The following is a 20,822-nucleotide window of genomic DNA, read 5'->3' on the forward strand; positions in this document are numbered from 1 at the left end:
AAACGGCTTCATTCTCTTCTTACAGCTTGCAGAATTGATGTGCTCTTCTAAGCGTCCTTCCGCGATGCATACGCACACTCGTACACAAAGACCACAAACAGCTATTATTCCTCTATCCTTCCCCCCTCCTTCTCTCTAACAACACCCCATGCAACCACCACCCACCTACCAACTTTTCGTACACCCTCCTTCGTTTTCCTTCTGTTCGTCAAACACAGTGCTTGCCAAGCAGACGTAAATCTGTCAGGCTCGATGCACAATTTTTATAAACACACAGTACTTGCAGCAAGCAATAGCAACTGGGGACGTCTACGAGAGGGGCTGCATGTTTAAATGTGTACCATTTTTAACCTCCTTCCTTCAATGTCCATATCAATGTGTGTGTGTGTGCGCGCGTGTGTGTGTGTGTGTGTGTGTGGGGGGGGGGGGGGGGGGGGGGGCACACCTTTTCCCCCACATTACTATGGCCATATGATAGGAGGGGGAAAAAAAATCACATATATGAGGTGTGTGACTGGCACTAACCTGGTTGCCATTCTACCTATACCGAGAGAAGATGGCCATACATGGTGACCCTGTAGGGAGCGAGAAGAGGCAGGAGGAGTAGGAGGAATAAAGCACAAGCTGTTTTCCCCAGGGTCTAAAACAGGCTCATCAGCTCTCAACCTTCACTTCATTAGCAGTACTGATTGTCACTTGCTCAGTGTATCGTGGTGTGTGTGGTGTGATGACGGGGTTGAATGGAGGGGGTTGCAGAAAAAGAAAAAGAGAAGCCGTAGGAGACGGTAGAGAAAGAAAGAGCAAGGAAAAGACAGAAAGGGAGAGAAAGCTGTCTTAGTCCCAAGCTGCCTGTGATTAATGTGAGGCTCCTTTCTCTATCGCCTCTTCTATTAACAGTCCCACTCTCCCAGACTGCCTCCACACTTGACCGCTCAAGCTGAGCTGCACTATCATGCACACACACACACACACACACACACACACACGATGCACCCAACAGAAGCAATGAACAAACGAAGTCGTAGTCAGAGGTGTTCCTGGGCAGACCAATGACCCAGTGAAAAAGTTGACACAACTCCTCAGTATTCAACACAACACAAAAATCTTTCAGTGTTGCCAAAAGGCACCTACCAACCCTCTGCCGCCACCATCACCAGCAACACCCCTCTCAAGACAGCCAAACAGAATCTGCTCCCTTCCACCCACCCACCCACACCTCGTCCTCCACCCTCCTTCCTCCCAGCATGCATTACAACAACATCAGCACTTAATTAAACAGTCCATTTCACACCTGGTGTGCATAGCAGTGCCCAGCCAACCCTGCATCCATATGCCGCCTCACCAGCATGCACTAGCGCAAGCCTCAACACGTGCACTCTCACACACAAACACACGCATACACAAAAACATTGCACACACCTGCTACTACAGTCTTGGCCATGCACTGACAACACAACACAAAGCCTGTAATCTGCATCGCTGTGTTGGGGGAGGGGAGAGGCACACAGTGTGTATTGCTGTGCCAGGGAGAGAAAGGAAGACGGTACAAGATGGCGGATGGAAATAAGAGGAGCTATCCTCTGTCCCTTCGGCTGACGGTGCAAACGGTACATTACGTTTAAATGCCGCGCCAAAATCAGGAGAGGTGTAAGGCTGCTGTGTATAGATAGAGTTAGGAAGAAAGGGGACGCAAATAAGCTTGTTTGTAAGTGTTTCAGGGACAGTCACGGCCTGCAGTGTTTTGCCTTTGAGAAACACACATACACACACACACACACACTGAGCACAGCGAGGCTGAGCGAGCTCCAGGCAGGCTCCAGATGGAGAGGTCATAGACACACTGCCCCGCTGTCCCAGCATGCTCTGGGCTCCCAGAAACAAGGGAAGCCTCGGGCCACACACGCACACACACACACACACACACGCACACACACATACAGATACACACAATATGACCGACACCCCAGGTTCTTCACAAATCTACTAATTACTTCCTATCCCTCTTTTATCCAGCCAGCTCATTCCAACTATCTTGTATACCTTTATTTTCCCTCTCTTCATGTTCTCTCCAGGCAGTGCACTACGGTTGGTATGGACACAGCCATGAAACTCTTGTGATGTTTATGTGTCTATGAGTGAGTAAGAAGAAACAACAGAGAAGATTAAACCCAGGGCTGCCTAATTAATCAGATATCAGCAGGTCTGCCTCTTTGAGGCAGTGTGTTAACTGTGTCTGTGTGCATTTGTGAGCATATGTGTGTGTTTTCAAGCAAGTGTGCACTGGATGAGAGTGTGTCCTTTATGCTGCTCCGATACTCATTATCCATCACCTCCCCTCTTCAACGCAGCACTCAGTACACAGAGCTATTCATTATACTCGCCACAGACAAGTGACAATGTATGTGTGTGCGCGTGAATGGGTGTGTGGGTTTGTATATAAACAGCAGTCGTGCTCAGGGTCTTAAATCAGTTCAGCAGCCGGTGGCAGTGATACTTGTACTCAAATCTAACTAATTCCTTCAGACCCGAGGACACTGAGTCATGGCACCTTGTATATACTGCACTATTTACCTCACAGCATCAACAGAGGGTGAGTGAGAAAGAGAGGCTGAGTCAAAAGGTAATGAGAGGACAGCAGGCTGCAGCATGCAAAGAAATCACGAGGCTTACACAGTTGAAAAGGCAACTGTTTGTATGTGTGGGGTGACTGGGTGTGTGCTCTGTATAAATACAGGCTCTGCAGACAGAGAAGGGGCTTGAGCTTCAGGGGGACTCGTGTCTCTCTGCCCACCCTGGAGATGGTGCTCCTAACACAGGCAGTCAGCCCTTATGCCTGATGGCTGACTCACTGACACGTCACATCCTACTTCAACGAGGAAACAGTCAGCAGGACTCAAAATAATAAAGGGGATTTCTTTTTTGTTCTTTTAATAAAAAGGTGGTGAAGTTTTTATCAGACAGGATCAAGTATTTGTATGACATAGACAGAAGCTCTCTGTCTTGGCAGATTGTGAATTACAGATTGTGAATTACAGATTGTCTACTTCAATCTGTAATTCACACACTTTTTTCACCTTTTAACACAACAAAAAATAGAAACACACAAGAACTTGTATTTTGCTTTCCCTGTGTACTCTACCAACTAAGAAAAGGGGGCCTTGTAACAAAAATAAGGGAAAAGCTGCATTTATAAAAAGGAGTCCACAATAAAAATGAAAAGGCAGTGTTTGACAGAGTGAGAGAGAAAACTGTGACAAAGTAAAGGGGCTGGCATGCAGGGTGGAGGGAGTGAAGAGAGTTGATGGGAAAGAAGTACTGAGGGGGAGGTGAGGAGAGGTTGGGTCTGAGTGCTCTCTATGGGTGTAATAAATCGTCTGCACGGCTCTGGGTCCCATACTGTAGTGGGCTGGGGAGCAAGGTGTCCAGGGACAGCCAGAAAGGAGGGGACCATTTGATTTAGGAGCCAGAGCAAGGGTGGACAGCTGGGGTAGCTGAGCCTCTCTGGAGCCAAGGCACAGAGCCACATATACAAACACACACTCACAAATAATGTCGTCCTATTGAGGTTCTCTTGTGTAGAATGTAGTTTATAACCTTATTTGTATGTTTACGTATGCACCGGTGAAACTCGGGTACAGATATTTAAGACATATTTGCATGGGTCTACGTAGTGGAGAGACTAGTTTTGCATAAAATGAAAAAACAAAAACAAAACAAAGCCAGAAATCTACAAGCAAAAATCCACAAAAACATTTAAAATGAAACATCTGAAGAGTGAATTCTGGTTGGTTTACAGTTATTAACAAGCAACTAAACCACTTAGTGGTTATTTCACATTCATACAGCTCCAACAGAGCAACTCTAGTGAAGTTTCATGTGTGTAACCACTGACAAGGAAGTATGTATGACAGTGAGTTGGAGAGTCAAGACACACACAGTGACAAGCAGGCCCAAGTGTACATGGATTCACATACAGCACATTAAGTGGGTCAGCTAGAGTGGCTCCCTTCATACCAGCCTCTGTGGGGACACCAACTAATTTAACCCTATGTGGATATCCCTACATTGCTAATAACAGTTGAACACAGCTATGCTGGTCTTGGAGTATACATGCATGCACAAATATGAGCACTTCTATAAACACACACACACACACACACACACACACACACACACACATATATATATATATATATATATATGTTTATATATATATATATACACATATACATATATATATATATATATATAGATATATATATAAACATATATATCTATAAGTATATATGTGGACACAAAAAGGCTAAATATACAACCCACAGACAGCTTACAGGAAGTGCAAAACACCAAGTATGGCTATGTGAAGCAAGATTAAGATATAAGACACACCTGGAACAGGGTTTGGTATTATCAAAATATTTTCAGCTAACCACTTTACAGCCTGACCTTAATACCCAAATTAGAAACTCTAACCTTAACGTCGTATGGGGACCTATTATGTATTTTCCTGGAATACTAGAGTTGATTTGCATGAATCATTGTTCAAAATGACCTGTAGTTTACTCACACTGGCTCTTGCTTCTGCCCCTCAGTTCACCTTCTGTCTGAGAAAAGCTCCTTTAGCTTCATATCCTTTAAAAGCACCGTTTGTCTGATATGACCATATCGAGGCTACTCCAGCTCTAACAGTTAAACATCATTTTTCAAGTGAAAAACACAACAGGAAATGCTCACATTTAAATAAACACTATATATTGGTCTGTAAATTTACACTACTCAGAAAGTGCATATAAAACTATTAAGATCTCTGTCAATAAAAATAAAAATAATTCTTTCTTTATGTGAAAGGAACTCTTCCTACGGCACTACAGATCAGATTTTAGATGAGAATTCAACTTTCAGTTCCGTGTAACATCCCTGTCATATGGGCCGGCTGGCTTTACCTCGCGGTTCTTCTGCCTGTTTTGCCAGTTTACGGAGGGCTGCAGCAAATCCCGAATGAGTTGACTGGGCAGCTGGGCTTCCATTGGCTACGATAGAGCCATTGAGAGGTGACGGGGTAAGAGGGCTGACCGTCGCCGTGGTACGGGTCGCCGTGGAGATCATTCCTAATGATGGTGACTTTGGCTCATGGCTCATGCCTACAAATGAAGAACAAAGGAAGAGAATGGAAAAGTATTAGGGACCAATACTGCATTTCCATTAAAGAATGAGAAAAAATTCAAGGCATGAGGATCTGTGTAAATAAAAATACAGCGTGTGGAGCTGGGTTTCTGTTTGTGACAGCTGGAGAGGATGGGGGATCGGTGGTGTGAGGGGTTGAGGAGCAGAGGGGCTTTGGCTGTATGGCATAGGGTCAGAGGTGAGAGGTTAGGAGGGCAGGTCACTCTTTGTTTTGCTCAAAGAGCTGCAGTTGACTGCATGTGTGCCAGAGGTCCACGGTCATAGAGTTTACATAGCTCCTCTACTGAGCATGCGCCAACATTACTACCTTTAAATAGAAATATCATATTTGTTTAAAAAATTCAGCACAAAAATATTCAGAGTGCCTTTCGGTTCCCTCACATAACCATCACTTAAGAAAATGTTTCTCACACTGACACTGAGCTTAATTGAAAAAAAACAAAACAAAACAAAAAAACACTACCAATAAAAGAAAATGCTGCGTCGCAAAGAGAAACAGACTTAATATAAAAGTGAAATAGATGACAGTCTGGGCTAGAAGAAGCTCTGATGGCTGAAGGGGTTAGAAAGGGTGAGGAGGGCTGAGAGGGTCTGTCCTTTCCTTCCTTCCTGTGTATGTGTGTGTTGAAAAGTGACACCATGTTGACAGCCCCACGGTCAGTGGAATCCCTAAATGCCAGAGCGGTGTCTGATACCCCTACGTGCTCAAGCAAAACACACATACACGCACGCACGGACACACAAAGGAAGGCTCGGAGGACAGTTTAGCTTCAGACTCGAATAGCTTCTGTTACACAAACAATAACATACACACAGTTGTTCTGAATTCTCCCTTAAAAACAACATTTAAAATGAACTTTCAATGAACATGATGACTAAGATCTGCTTACTAAAAAGTAGCAGTTTGGCAAGCAAGTTCAGATCTCAGTTTTCCGCAGAAGCCTAGCAGAGCGACAAAGGTACATTTTCACTTTTAAGGGTACTTTTTCTATATTTAAGCCTAGCATCCCCACTACTCGGGTAATTTTGGCCTCTGAAAACAAAAAACTTTCTTGGAACAGTCCTGCATTTAGTATAAAAACTCCAGGATTTGGTTGGGCAGAAACAGAAAAATTTGTAAACAATGGTGCAAATGCCCACGTTTGTTTACCGATCTTATCAGTCACAAAAATTCAGCTAAGATTTTACAGTTCCCATTCATTTTAGGATTATATTTTACTCGTGTGGGTACTCCTGTCACTCTAAAATGTTGCCAGATTTGCTTTGCAATTTACGCTCTTATACTTTTTTGTTATTTTCAGTGGCTTTTATGCGTTTCATGTTTGCATCACACACGCCTGTCCAGTGAATGGTCAATGTGATTTGCGGTTAGGTTAGCAAAGCTGAAGACCATTTCTGAAAGTGTGCACAACGGAGATTGTTTTCATTTTAAAAACACTGCTTTAAGTGAAAATGTATTATTGTGGATGTAGCCTGAGAGGGCTGTAAAAAGATCATTTTCCCTTCTGAGAAGAGAGCAGAAGCAGAGCACCGTGTGTGTGTGTGTGTGTGTGTGTGTGTGTGTGTGTGTGTCTGTGTGTGTTTTCAAGTGGATACACACACAGTGGCAAGTCAGGCATGAGAGAGTGAATAGCATTCCCAACACCTCTCAAGTTGTCCTGCCTGTAACCTCCCAGTTACCCAGTGCACTTTCAATGAACCCAGCAAACAATTAATAATGGAATCACTAAAGTAACACACACAGAGCCTGGTGACAGACCGGCAAACAAGCAAAAGCACACACCAAGTTCAACTCCATTCCAGTAACGTGACTTAAGACAATAGCGTGCTACTCTTCCCTCCTTATTTAGGGAAAGTCCGACAAAGTCAGGAGGACATATTCAAGGAACTTTTTCTAAATGAGTAACTACAGAGACAGCAGCTTATGGTTGACTGTATCAACCACACATATAAACCACAGCACAAACAGAAACAAATGTGAGTAGCAGTGAAAGAAGAGACGAACAAGCACGCAGCCTGACAAATACACGCAGAGGCGCACATCCGGAGTTCTCGCAGCGGTTCAAGAACCCCCCTCACAGATAAAAAAAAAAAAGTGTGATCGAAGCTTCTTACTGCACAAAGGAGTGGAGCCGCCTGCATCTCCCATGCCTGCATCTTCTCATTGAGCCCAGCCCAGTGCGCACCGGTAACGAGCGCCAGGACACACACCATCTTACTGCTCCCTTCTCTCTCACTCACTCCTTGCCTATCTCTCTCGTCCTGCCCGTCCACTCTCTCCCTGCCTGCCCGGCTGCCTTCCTGTCTCACAAAGACCGTGTAGAGCTTATCTAACAAAGCAACACACTACGCACGCCGCCTCTCTCTCCCCTCCGTGCTCTCGCTCGTTCTCTCTCTCTAACTGAGAAAACAGAAATTCTTAGGCTAGCAGCTGCTGCGATGTCACATGACCTCAGCCCCACCCCCTCCCCACAGTCTCCCTCACTCCTCCTCCTCCACCCTTCTCAACCTATAATTCCTCAGCCATTTGTAGATAACAGACACAGGCATGCATGCCCTGCAAAGGCGAATTGGAGGAGGGGGAGGGGAGGGAAGGAGGAGACGGAGGAGGAGGAGAAACAGGGAAGGGTGCTCAGCCGGTCATCACATCTGACCTCATTGCTGGCAAGCGTCATGAAGCGTGTGCGTGTGGGGTCGTGTATGCATATGCATGAATGGAGGGGGAGCAGGTAGGTGAAATATGCGAGGCTCCCTTTTTTTTTCTTAAGACAAATACAAAGAAGTTAGGAGAAAGAAAGAAAGAACATGCCCTGGCCTGTGTCAAGCCCTACAGCACAACACAGAAACTCTTTTGTAAATTATTAGCCTCAATTCAACTCAGTTCAATTTGCTTTATTCACACATTTCCACAACTGAAAATTCTCGAATTAAAGTGAAACTAAGGCTATTTCAAAGCAAATACAAAAAGAAAATCATTCTTCTCCTTTTTACAGGAATCTGTAACATTTCACACAAATGAGGATGTCATACCAAAACACACACACACACACACACACACACACACACACACACACACACACACACACACACACACACACACACACACACACACACACACACACACACACACAGGGGTTCCTTTGAGTAAACACACAGTATGCCACAATTAAAAAGAGCTGTTATCAGGGTGGGGGAGCCTAATGTGTAATAGTGGTTGGGGTGGAGGACTCAGGAAAAGGGTAAAAGTGTGGGTTTGACTTCCCCTCTCTGTCCTGCTGTCATAGCAGGGGTGTGAATGACTTGTTTTAGTCATTTCCTCCTTCCGCCACTCGCTACTTTTCTCAGAACAGCAAAGGAGCAAGTGAGCGAGAGATACAATTTTTAGGTTAAAACAACATAGTGGCCAGCATTTCGCCAAATGCCACCTCCCAGAAATCCTCTCTGTTCCTCGAGAGAAGTTTGTCCCTTGTGAACACAGGACCACCACAGTCATTGCTGTTTCCGGCCTTCTCTTCCATTTTTTGTCTAAAACCACGAAGATCAACCAGCTGGTTCTGAACAACACATCCTATCAAAGATTGGTGGTGTGTGTGTGCTTATGCTTCTATGTTCTGAGTAATCTACCAGCAGTCACGAGTAACATAACTCATAAGGAATCCTTTTCTCATGGTTTAAGTCTTGCTTTGTTGCATACACACACACAATCTATCCCCCTATCAGTCTGCCCTCATTTCCTGTCACCACCATCTCTCATCCAGTAAAGTAAATACCCAGAAATGGAAAACAAACAGTGGCATTTTCCCAGTTAGCTTCCAACAACAAAACAGATAAACACCTATTACTTCAACGTACTAATGATTACAAATCATGTCATCAGTGACAGTGTGATTATATTTCTTTCTAAACTGAGAAAACACAAGCCATGCACAAGCCGTGTAGGCTCTATTTTCAGACTAAGTGAAGAAGAAGACTACGATCTAAGGAAAGCATGAGTAATGTCTCTTGAATTTCCAGATAAGTGGGCCTGCTGTCATTTCTTAACATCACTCAGTTACAACACACTTGCTCAGGGTGTGCAGTGTCAGGCCTTTCATTCTTCAAACAACCAGCAGATGGCATCGTCTAACAGTCAATCAGGGGAATCCTCTGTCAGTAAAACAGCGTATGTCACAGTCCTTTAATCCAGTAATACACAAAAGAAAACGGATACAATTTAATGATATCGTTGTGGATTAAGAGAAGGACAAACCAAGGTTAAGGATGTTAACGCAACATTTACAGAGATATGAATAAATTAGATCTATTGACACTGGAGCAAACGCTGAGCATTTTTTCTGACAACCCAAGGGTTAAAGGAGTCTATTACACACCAAGCTTACTGATGCAATTAACCCTTTCTGTTACGCCCTAAGGGAAAACAAATACAAAGCCCTGAAAAAGAATGTAGACTACAACAGGCTACATACAAACATGATTCTACGCACCCACAGAACAGATTGACTGCTAAATGGCATACAGTAAACGCACTGTTTTAACACCCAGCTGGGAGAGAAGCAGATCACTAACTCCCATAGTCAAACAAACACACTGACACACACAGTTCCACCCTTTTGCTGGTTGGAATGCAGATTAGGCTTTCATGCGCACGCTCGCACACACGCGCACACACACAGGGAACGTAAATCCTCTTGGCTACTGTATGCCCTGGCCAGTGGAGAGATAATGCAGTGGCAGCTCTAGCGAGTGGTTAATCTTTAACCAGGAAGGGATTTGCCTATCAGCTTGTTAAAACTAGCAGTGTCGTGCTGCTGGCCCATCTATTTGATCCAGTCACCAACCTGTCTTGGCCAAGTCCAATACAGCACGGACTGAAACTGTACTGCCAACTGACACATGACAACTAGTGCGTTTCCATGCTTTACTTCACTCAGGCAGCAGATGCCTCTTTTCTAGAGGCATGGTAAAGCACACTTCAGTCGTGCCACAATATTGTGGCTCTGTTTAGGAACAGAGCCAAACCGGTCAGTGTCTCGCTTAAAATGAGCAATAAAAATGTCATTACAATAAACCAGTTGGCTCAATGCATGTGGTCGGGCAGGCGACTGAAGCACAGTTTCTAAAAGCCTTGCTGTGCTCAGCTTTGAATACTTCTGTAGCTCTAATGTAATATAGCTGTGTGGTCTGCTGTTGTGTTCCACTTCAACATTCCAGTTCTTATTTTCATCTACAGCATGAACGCTGGTTTCTCATAATCTGTTCTTTGATGTACTACAATGTAGTATCAGAGCTATATTTGTCAATACAACACAACCATTTACTCCCACTACTTCAAGGCTAAATGAATTCTAGCACAGTTCGTTCCCTGATTAGCAAAGGACATTTGATATTTGTTTTTTTATCAACAGGCCAGTATTAAATATTTGAATAAGGAACATTGAACAAGATGTTAATGGAATGCTTGAACTTCAAGTGACGTGCGTTTAGTTCAGTTTTTGCAGACATGCCTCAAGCATGTCATCAGCTAAGCGTCTCGCCCAAAAGTAAGAGGAAAATTATTTTTTTCTTACATTATGGGCTCTAATCAGAGTTGCTCAGCAGAGCTAAAAACTGATGGCAATTCCCAGAGGGAAAGCATATATCAGCTAGACTGTCACACCTAAACTTCAGACAAAGTCGAGAAAATCAAGTTTCGACTTTGTCCAAAGATGGCCTCTTTCACAAACAGACAACAGGAAATAGTCTGCATCACTAGTGGAAATATATAGGTTTAGATAAGAGGTGGCGCCTGGGTAGAGACAAGGAGACAGGACACAGCGTGCCCACTCACTCACTGCGAGTTCTCCAAACAGTTACTTACTTATTCAGACATCCGACTGATTCTGTAGTAGGAAGCTGGAAGAATTAAGTCCATTTAATACTTGACCCAAATTATTTGGAAAATGGTGTAACATATGTAACTCTTCTGGGTTATTACCACAAAGGTTCAGGGCTGCAGTGCACATGTGACCAAACCTTTAGCCTTAGCAGCTCAGACACTGACAGAGGAAGGATTTAGAGTCAATTTGATGAGTACATGTCATCGTGACTGGTTGACAGAAGCTCAAGGTAGCACAAGATGTGCTGACAGGAGGATGAAATAGATGACAGGAAGCTATGTAAGAAGTTTAACATGAAAGAAACTTCAGATTAAAGAGACAACAGAGACAAACGAGGGTTCACAAAACAGCAGTTAAGTAAGCTGCAATTAAGGTTAAACCAACCTAGCTAAACAGGATGTAATATGAGCATAATATCTGCTACCACTGCAAAGTTATCATGTGCCTAAAGCCGGCCAAAAAAAGACTGCATAGCAACAGGAAACATAACTCTGCGGCTAACTAAATCTAAACTTTGAGTGATATACTGTTTATAAATGGTACTCATGTATCCATAAACAGCTAAGGTTGACCAAAAAAAAGATGATCTTTAAGGTGCACAGGCAGCTATTCCAAAACAAAGAAAAACCACTTGACCAAGGACATAATATCAAAGGTGGTCGTAAATGCTCACAGATATGAGTCTGGATATTAACAGTGCAAACAGATGTATGTTTCATCCTCACTCGTGAACACACATTCACACATACGCAGACTATCCAGGAGCACAGCAGGATAAACCTGCTCTGGTAGTTCCAAGTTTGTTTGACTTCTTAGATGAGATGTCATAGTCTACCCTCAGGCACGATACAGCGGACGTGTACGTGTGTTTCCAAAGACACACACACACACACACACACACACACACACACACACACACACACACACACACACACACACACACACACACACACACCTACGAGTGCCATCTCTTTCACTCCATACCAAAGACAAAAACCTAATATCAGAGAAATCCTGAAACAGAAGCACTGTGGCTGCAGAGAAGCTGAATCAAAGGCGACAGTTCCACTGGAGAAAGATGGAAGAAGAAAAGGAAGACCAAGACAGAGGAAGAAAAAAATCACAGTGGTGGTGTAGGAGGAGGGGGGTGGGGAGAGGGTGGGGGGCTGAGCGAGAGATCAGTCAAGAAGCCGAAAGAGAGGGAGACAGCATTGCCTGCGTCTGAGCTGTCATTATACAGCAGGCCTCCATTATGGAGCTACAGCAGAGAACAGAGTACATCTCTCTCTGACCTGGCTTGCTCACATTGTCCTACACACACACACACACCTAAACACACAAGCACGCAGACACCACTGTGCAACAAGCAAAGAGAGCAGTCTTTCTGTCTTCTACGTTGTGAGGCTTTAAATGATACGGCTGTGTACGTGAACGTGCATGTGTGTGAACACCTTATTATTCATCCCTCACCTCCTACTTCTCTTCCTCTCGTACACTCACTGTTTTCACCCCACCCCCAACCTGCCTTCCAGCAGCCAGCAACAAAAACACAGAGATTTCAAAAGACCAGCCGGCATCTCTCTCCCTCTCTTCACCTTCTTCTCTTCAATTCTCCAACACACACACAGCCACAGAGAAACAGTGTGTCCTCGGGGCAGGCACGAGCTGAGATGATTTTCTCTCCTCTCCTCCTCCCTGCATCCGACTTACCCACCCCAACAGTGCCATTTCCTCTGTCTGTTAATTACATAGCGGCTGTGGTAGGGGTGGCTGGGGTTGTGGTGGTGTGTGCGCGCGTGAGCGCATGTCATCTTGGGAGTGTGTAGTTGTGTTCTCGGAGATACCAGCGTGGGCGTATGACAGAACAGTCTGGTTACGCTTCACAATGCTGCTTAGAGAGTGTGAACACACACATGCAGAGATACACATTCAGCCACACAAACACGCACAAGAGCCTCCTGTCTGTGTTTCTGGCTCTTTGTGGTCGATGCCCCAGGAGTCAAGCTGCTGTCTGTATGGCTGTGCCCTCTGCAGCCTCTTGCTGAGGGGGACACAGCCTTGCTGCTCCCCTGATGAGAGGGCCTGCTTCAGCCCCAGCCCAGCTGTTCGTCAGAAAGTATGGAGGCTGTTAGCTCAGATATTACCATGTCCTGCCAACTCCCTCTTTTAATCAACCTCACCTGTTACAGAGACTGAAAAAGGGTGACAGATTGGCTCCGAAAAAGGGAGGGCGACATTACAAACGTTACAGATCTCCCACACATGAACTCAAAAACCAAAAGACAAAAATCTACCATGGAGCTTATCGTCTTTTCTGCACCTGTGTTTCTTTAGCGTACTTTTAGCCACATAAACTGATACGTACACAGGCACAGATGACACACACAATGCTGACAAATAAGCAGACAACCTATATATCCCACAAAGCTGAATAAATTGTATTGTTCTGAACTGTGATACTCTCAGTGCTTGGGGACATCATTGCATGTAACATATTTTGGTTGTTATCATCATTCAGCTTGCTCCCTCCTCCTCTCTTTATCTCCCTCCACAAGCCTCCTCAGGAGATGAGCACAGTTTTGGGTTTTTTTGCTGGATTCCCTACATACACTCCTCACTTCATCCGCTCTCCCTTTTCTATTCTCTCTGTGATGTACTCTTCTGGGTTGTGGTTGCCTAATTAGCACTGCAAGTGCTCTGCATGGGCCCTGACTCCCAAGCGGCACCGCCGCACACACACAAGAAGACACACACAGCGACAGACATGCACACAGCACCCACTTGACTTTCCATAGCTGTTGCTGAGAGTTAGCCTGTTGTAATCTTGTAATTGGTATAATTGGTGTGTGTTCCCGGTCGTGCATGCGTGTGCGTGTCCAAATGTGTGGATGCTGCACGGTTTGACGAGTGAACCTCTCTTCTCTAGGCGAGCACGAAGAAGGCAAACCACTGTCACCATGGCCAAATCTTTGTGAGTAGCCACAAAAACAAGGCTTTGCCACAGAGCTGAGACTTGTGGTGTCCTTGATACTCTCAAGTACTTGACAAGTACACCATTTGCAGAACAGTCATTCATTTAAAAAGTGATTTTAATATTTCACAACGTTCGAGGGTCAGTCCAGATTAATCACAATGGCTCTTGCAGTGCTTAAAACTTCAAATAAAAATTTCTCAGTAATATTACAATGAATTTGAGCATTGCTTGTTTATTAGCTAGACCAGCGAACTGTGTGATTTAAGATTAGATCCACAAAGAATGCAAAAAGAATAAGAAGTGGTTCAAAAGTGCAAATGTTCATGACTTATCTAGTTAGCACAGGGGAAATCTAAGGATCTGTAAGATTAAAGCTAGAACAGTTACACAACCTTACAAACATTTAGTCAGTTGTTACTTGGTTATTCAACCAAAAGAAAAACAGCTGACGACAGATATTTTGACAACAGATCACTCAATTTAGTCATGCAACACTTTGTCAGGTTCCAGTTTCTCAAATTAGTTTCTTTATCCTTTCTTATCTTTTTTCTTTAATTTTTTTTAAATGATCAAACTTTTACCTTTGGCCTTTATAAATCTTTATAAATTGCATTATATTTTATTGTTTACATTTTTTATGATTTTTTTTATAGTGTGCATGAGAAGAAATCATTATTAGTCATAGAATTAAACCATTCAAGTATATTAAACTTTCTGTTAAATGTAAACATCCATTTGTGTTCTGTGTGTACATACAACACAGGTGCCTGTACTTGCCATGGTACTGTGCAAATGTAACAAAAAACTGGATTGGCTTGCAACGATCCACAGATTTTGTGGTGCAGAATGTATTAAGAGGCAATGAAGTGTGCAGCGTGCTTGTGCAGGTGTTGAGTACATCGGCATGATCTTTCTCAATGGCTTACTCAACATTTAAGAGATTCACTTGCCATCCTAAAAGAACGACAAAACAGTTGATTGCCATAATGCATACATCCATGAGATTGAATAGACTGGGAAAACCATGCAGCGATGTACCCCCCCTGTGTGTTTATGTTATCCGCTCACTAAATTACTAATTATTAGAAATTATGTCAATCGGTTGCAATGCAACGAGAAACGCACAAGGTTGATGTGATACTGAGATAAGAGACAACGCGTATGGAAGATGTGAAACCGAGATATAAACAAAAATACAGAAAGAACAGTTCCCAAAATGCATACGCTTTTAGTTATGCAAATATCAGCCAGCTAAAACAAGCCTAGCTGGCAACTAGATTCTCTGTGAGAGCACGTTTAACAAGGCAACTGTGGCCTCCACCAACACAGGCATGCAGCTCTGTCCATGAGCTTATTAAAACACTTGGCCGCAAAATTGCTTCACTTCTTCAGGCACATATCTGACCTTGTACTCATACACAATGAGGCATGCTAACAAACAGACACATACAATATGACAGTCAGCTGATATGGCAGATATCGCAGAAACAGAGGAAAAGACAGAAATGGAGGAAACAAGAGCAGGGACGTGCAGAGGGGGGGGGCTAGAGGGGCTTGAGCACCCGCCCCTTTCCTGATGAGTGCCCAAAGTGCCCTTTTGTTGAGGCAACTTTTAAATTTTTTTTATTTATTTATTATTTTTTTTATGTGTGTACGTGCGGAGTCCTGTCTGTGCCCATCAACAATAATATTTAATTATTAATCATAGTTTTGCTAAATAAAAGGATCTGGCTTGCATCAGTCACATGATCACATTTAACCAATGATCGCCCTCGACGGCAGAACGCGCTGGTTACGAGCCGGGAACGAGCTCACAAAGAGCACGCGCATTTTTTGCGGTCCGGAGCTGTAGGAGAAACACAAGTTAACTCAGAGACACAGACTGATGCCACAAACCCAGTAAGTAGGTGTACAGCGCACACTGTAGTGTGTAGCACACAGGAGTATTAGCTTATTACGTACACGTTGGTAAGCTGTCTTGTTGCAACTGACGAACTGAAACAAACGAGCGTGCTGTGTGTGCAACAGCGCGACAAACATTACCTGTCCTTTTATTAACTGCACAAGTAGTGCTGGTCACAGCTGCTGGCTACTTGTGTAAGGCTGTCATGGGTCTGTAGCTCTGTCACCGTTTTAGGGAACATATTTAGTTTTAAAGTAAGTTTCTGGGCATTTCCTGCCTTTCTGGAGGGATTATATTTCACTAAAAAACGATCTAATATGCATGTCCACATAATAATAATTATAATATATTAAAAAACACACGCTGTATTTTAAAGAACATACATTAAGAAGCAGATTATATTAGATTTATATTTTAAATAAGACAAAAGATTGTATCGCTACAGTTTAAAAATGTAATAAGCTTTGCCCTGCACAGAGTGGATAGTGAAACAAATGGAATCATCATAAATACATTATTTCATATTTATTACTTCCCCCTCCTCATTGCTTTATTATTGTAGCTCTAGTAATAAATAATAATGTAAGGATGCCCATAGTATATACAGTATTCTGAAGAAGGTCTAAAATGTCACTGTGCGTGCATGTGTGTGTTTTATGTATATAGATTTTTTTAAATTATTACTCATGATATAACATTGTGCAGACATGGTTGGTAAGGACATGAGGAGGAAACAGTAGGAGCGTATGAGGCTACTAAAGGCAGTGCTATAACATTTTTCTGTCATCATTTTATTACAGATTAAGTGCAAGAGTTGTTAGGTGTGGATAATTAGATTATAGTTTATTGCAATAGCAAGTTGTGCCTTGTTCTCAGATAGACAGCAAGTGGAGAGTAATATATGAAATGATGGGAAGGAAGGAAGAAGAGAAGCAAAGAGTGATTCACAGGCAGAGCCGAGTTTATGTCACAGTTTTTCGTTGCCTTATGGTTCCAAGCGCTGTCACCAATCTTTGCATTTTGTTATTATCTCATGACACTTGTTTAATCAGCTACCATCTCTCCTGTGGACTTTTTAATGTCTACAGTCTCAGATCAACACAGCCCTGCCCTTCCCATATTAGATTCTTGATGAATGTGTGTTGTTGTTATTCAGCATGGTTCAATGTGCCCCTTTTTAACTTTGAGCACCCGCCCCTTTAAACCTCTCTGCACGTCCCTGAACAAGAGAGGCAAAGAGTCATGTTGAAGAGAGGTGGAAGCAGACACGGATAGAGGCAAGATGAGATGATGATGTGATAGCAGAAGAAAAGGGCTTTGTTGAAGAGTAGCCCTTAGCACAAAGCTGTTTTTAGTGTGACTGGAGAAAGCACAAGATGGACAGAATTGTGCTGAGGTACACACACCAAAAAAAAAAAAAAAAAGGGTTAATGAAAGAGGCTCCACTTGGTGAGGGCAATAGTCAAGTATGGTCAGTATTGAGTGTGTGTATGATTCGCTTATCTACTGCTCTCACGTTGCCTGTGTTGTGTTTATTTGGCCCGTGCTTATCAGGCTCTGGGGTATGACAACGACAGCAGCAAACACGAGCTACACAAACATACGCATATAATCTAAAGAGGTGGTTTGGTCTGCTCAATGTAGCAAGAGCGGCTTGTGTGAATGAAAATGTTTTTTTTAATCGTACGCCTCAGGCAATCAAATCCAAACTGAAGCTTCAGAATACAAAGTTGAGACCGTGACAAAGTGGCTGGAAATTACTCCACAGATGAACACTGCGCCCTGTTGTCTAAATGAAATCACGATGGCTACCAAAGCAGTATGTCTCCAATGCAGTTCAGGGAATGGCTCTCGAAACATGGGACTCGACCACAATGGAGAGCAGTGTGACTCACCTTGCATCTATAAAAACTGCCCGCACAGTCCTCATGTTCGAAAAAGAAACCCTGAAAAATGTGACACTAAACTGGGGGAAACAACGATTTAAGCTCCAATCAAGCCAAAGTGAATAAAAGTGTTTCCAGTTACGAGAAGTAAAATATGGTACGGTCAGAGAATATGTATAAAAGATTAAGTCAATAAAGTGAAGCCACTGGAGAAATGCTTTAAACCTGCATTCGTTTAATGCCCAGCACAAGAAATACTCCTTTGGTTGCAAACAGACAATACAGACTGTATAGAAAGTCCATACTTCTAGATTGATTTATGACCTAGTTAAAGACTTTCCTAATGAGTTTATAGTTCCAATTTCTACTTCCAAATCTTAATTAAAACAGCACAATGTTCACTGTGTGAGTTATGGTCCCATACAGAAAAATATAGAAGGCAGAGAAGGTTTAGGACAGGGGTCGGCAACCCTAGGCATGCGTGCCACGGCTGGCACGCGAAGGGTTAACTGCACGACCATAGCTGGACTGGCTATCGGGCATACCGGGCGGGCATTTGCTCAGTGGGCCGATGGTGATTTTCCATTTTTATGGGCCGATGATTTTTTATTTTTTAGTAACGGTATAAATAATGAAATGTGGTCGATTGGCCAGATGCTGGCCGGTGCGTAAAAAATAACTCAGTTGTTTGGTGGTGGTTATGGCGGAGCTTCCACAGATTCAGTGACATTAGCAAGTGGTGGAGGCCAGCAGGTGGATGAGGGAAAGGGAAGGCAGGAGGAGCAGGGACCCGAGGCGGCCGCCGGTCCGAGTGTCAGGTGAACTGAAATTCAGGTAAGAAGTTATGACCTGCAGTCTATCTGGGTCAGATATAAACCAAGTTTAGATGGAGTTTATTTTTGTTGTGCTGACTTTTTACAGTCAGTTACAATAACTCGTACTGTGTACTAGCCAGCATGATGGAGTTTATACACCTGGGTGGGTGCTATGATTTTACTGATAGTGAACTTTATTTTATTCATAAGGTTAGTTAGTAGAGTTGCCAACCATCCCGTAAAAAGACGAATCGTCCCGCATTCAGAGAAAATATTACGCGTTTCGTATTGAGCTGATAAGGAACACAGTTTGTCCCGTACTTCAGCTAGAATGAAAAAAAAAAAAAAACCACACAAAGCTGGATTTATTCTGTCGTTACGCTGCACAGCTGCCTCTTCTTCTCTCATTCTCTCCCCCTCCCTCTCCTGTTGCTACTTCAATCATGAAACTGATCAATGATCAGCTGATCGGCTTTTCTCTCTTGTTTGTTTATCGCCCACTTTGCACCAGAAAGAGGAAACCGCCGGATGTCGTGTTAAACAACAGCAGCATGTTTAAGCTTGATCAGCTGTTGTTAGAATTTACTTAATATTAATTTCCAGTATCAGCTGATGTTTGCTGGAGCCACAGCTGTTAAAGCTGCTGGTCATGATGTCGGTTTGGTTATCAGGTGAGAGGGAAACATGAAGATGAAACCAGGAGATGTCCTTACTGAATCATCAGAGCTGAACAGGTGATGGAGAAACAGGTTTACCTTTTAGGTGACATGAATGAGTTGAAGGGAAGTTATAAGGGAAGGAAGAAATACACGGATACATCCGTAGATTCGAGACAGAATTCACAATGTGTTTTTGGGACTTTCAGGTGTATGGACCAATGTTTTATTTTCTGTTCAAACCAGAAAGTTTTAATGAGCAGCTAGACTTGTCTCGCATTAACTGGCTGAGTTAATGCCAGTTAATGCAACATCGAAGCAGCTGGAATCCATAGCTGTGCGTGTTCATGGAGCTTGCATTTTCACCTGCTGGACATCACTACCTGACAAGTTTAACTGTCTTCAAAACAATGCAGAGGCCTAATTGACAGTATTTGGTTCTACATATCTGTGTGAGCAGACTTTCTCTCACATGAGTGTCCTCAGGCCATCTGAATGCTGGACGCTCAGAGACCTGTGTCTCTGAGTGGGAGACCAGAGATCAGAGTGTATTAACAAACATGCCATATTGGCTCAGTTTATTTTTCTTATCATTGTTGTGAGGAGACCATAAATAGCATTTGCACTTTCTGTTGTACAGTTCATTTGCTGTTATGGAGTTCTTGTTATGGATAAAAAGTGTCTTTTTATTTTTTTTGTTGAAAATAGCTGATAGCTATTCGCTGCCAACATCTGCAAACAAATATAATTCTATAAAGTGGTTCTATATAGTATGCAACTGTTAATATAGAGCGTTATTAAATTTATTGCTAATACAATCATATGGCAGACTGACTTCTGAGGAAATTTTAGATGGCACTCATCATCAGAAAGGTTGCCTACTCCTGATTTAGGATATGGCTACACAGAGGTTGATAAATGGCCATTGTATGAGCATGCTGTGTCCTCTTTTTCTGAGATCTACTCACTCATTACACCCAGCTTTGAAAACAAACAAATAAATAAATGAAGTGTTCAAGTTGAGGCTTCAAAATGGGACTTCCCAACCCAATGTGTAACATTGTGGCCATCTTTTAAACACAAACTATAGTTTCAGGTGCTGGTTTAGCTCAGTGCGTGCGCAGACAACCACAGGCCGAACGGCTGAGAGTGGCAGGCCCGGGTTCTAGTCTGACCCTTTACCACATGTCTTCCCCCTTCTATCTCTGCCCCCGCTTTCCTGTCCTTTCTTCACTGTGCCTCTCAAATAAAGCTGAAAAAAGGCCAAACACAAACTATAGTTTAACTTGAGGTGAACATCTTTTAGGTGAAAAATGGTAAAAGGTTAACTTGTGTGAGAGTGATAAAAATCCACACTTACAGATGAATGTACGATACGAGACAACAATGCCCCGACACTAATTTCCACGTTTAACAAATTATTCTGATCATGTAAACACAGGTACAATATACGTCCTACTAGTTTTTACCTCTGAAATCTCAGATCTACTTGGAATATTTTTTCAGCAATGTGAAGCGATCCTATGCA

At 43.1% G+C, this 20,822-nt stretch overlaps 1 protein-coding gene across 5 annotated transcripts in view; it reads right to left on the reverse strand.

The window, feature by feature from the left end:
- The window catches only part of gse1b (Gse1 coiled-coil protein b), a 166,099-nt gene that overhangs the window by 17,182 nt on the left and 128,095 nt on the right, over nucleotides 1-20,822 (reverse strand). For 3 of the 5 annotated variants that reach the window (XM_026169755.1, XM_026169764.1, XM_026169783.1), the window contains one exon: nucleotides 4,944-5,141. The exons of 1 other annotated variant lie outside the window; for it this stretch is intronic. In XM_026169755.1, coding sequence (XP_026025540.1) covers nucleotides 4,944-5,141 — 198 coding nt within the window. Of the gene's footprint in view, nucleotides 1-4,943; nucleotides 5,142-7,299; nucleotides 7,628-20,822 lie in introns of those variants that run through there. One more of the 5 variants, XM_026169775.1, reaches the window with a different exon arrangement.

The sequence above is a fragment of the Astatotilapia calliptera genome, chromosome 1, assembly GCF_900246225.1.
Source record: "Astatotilapia calliptera chromosome 1, fAstCal1.2, whole genome shotgun sequence".
NCBI lineage: Eukaryota > Metazoa > Chordata > Actinopteri > Cichliformes > Cichlidae > Astatotilapia > Astatotilapia calliptera.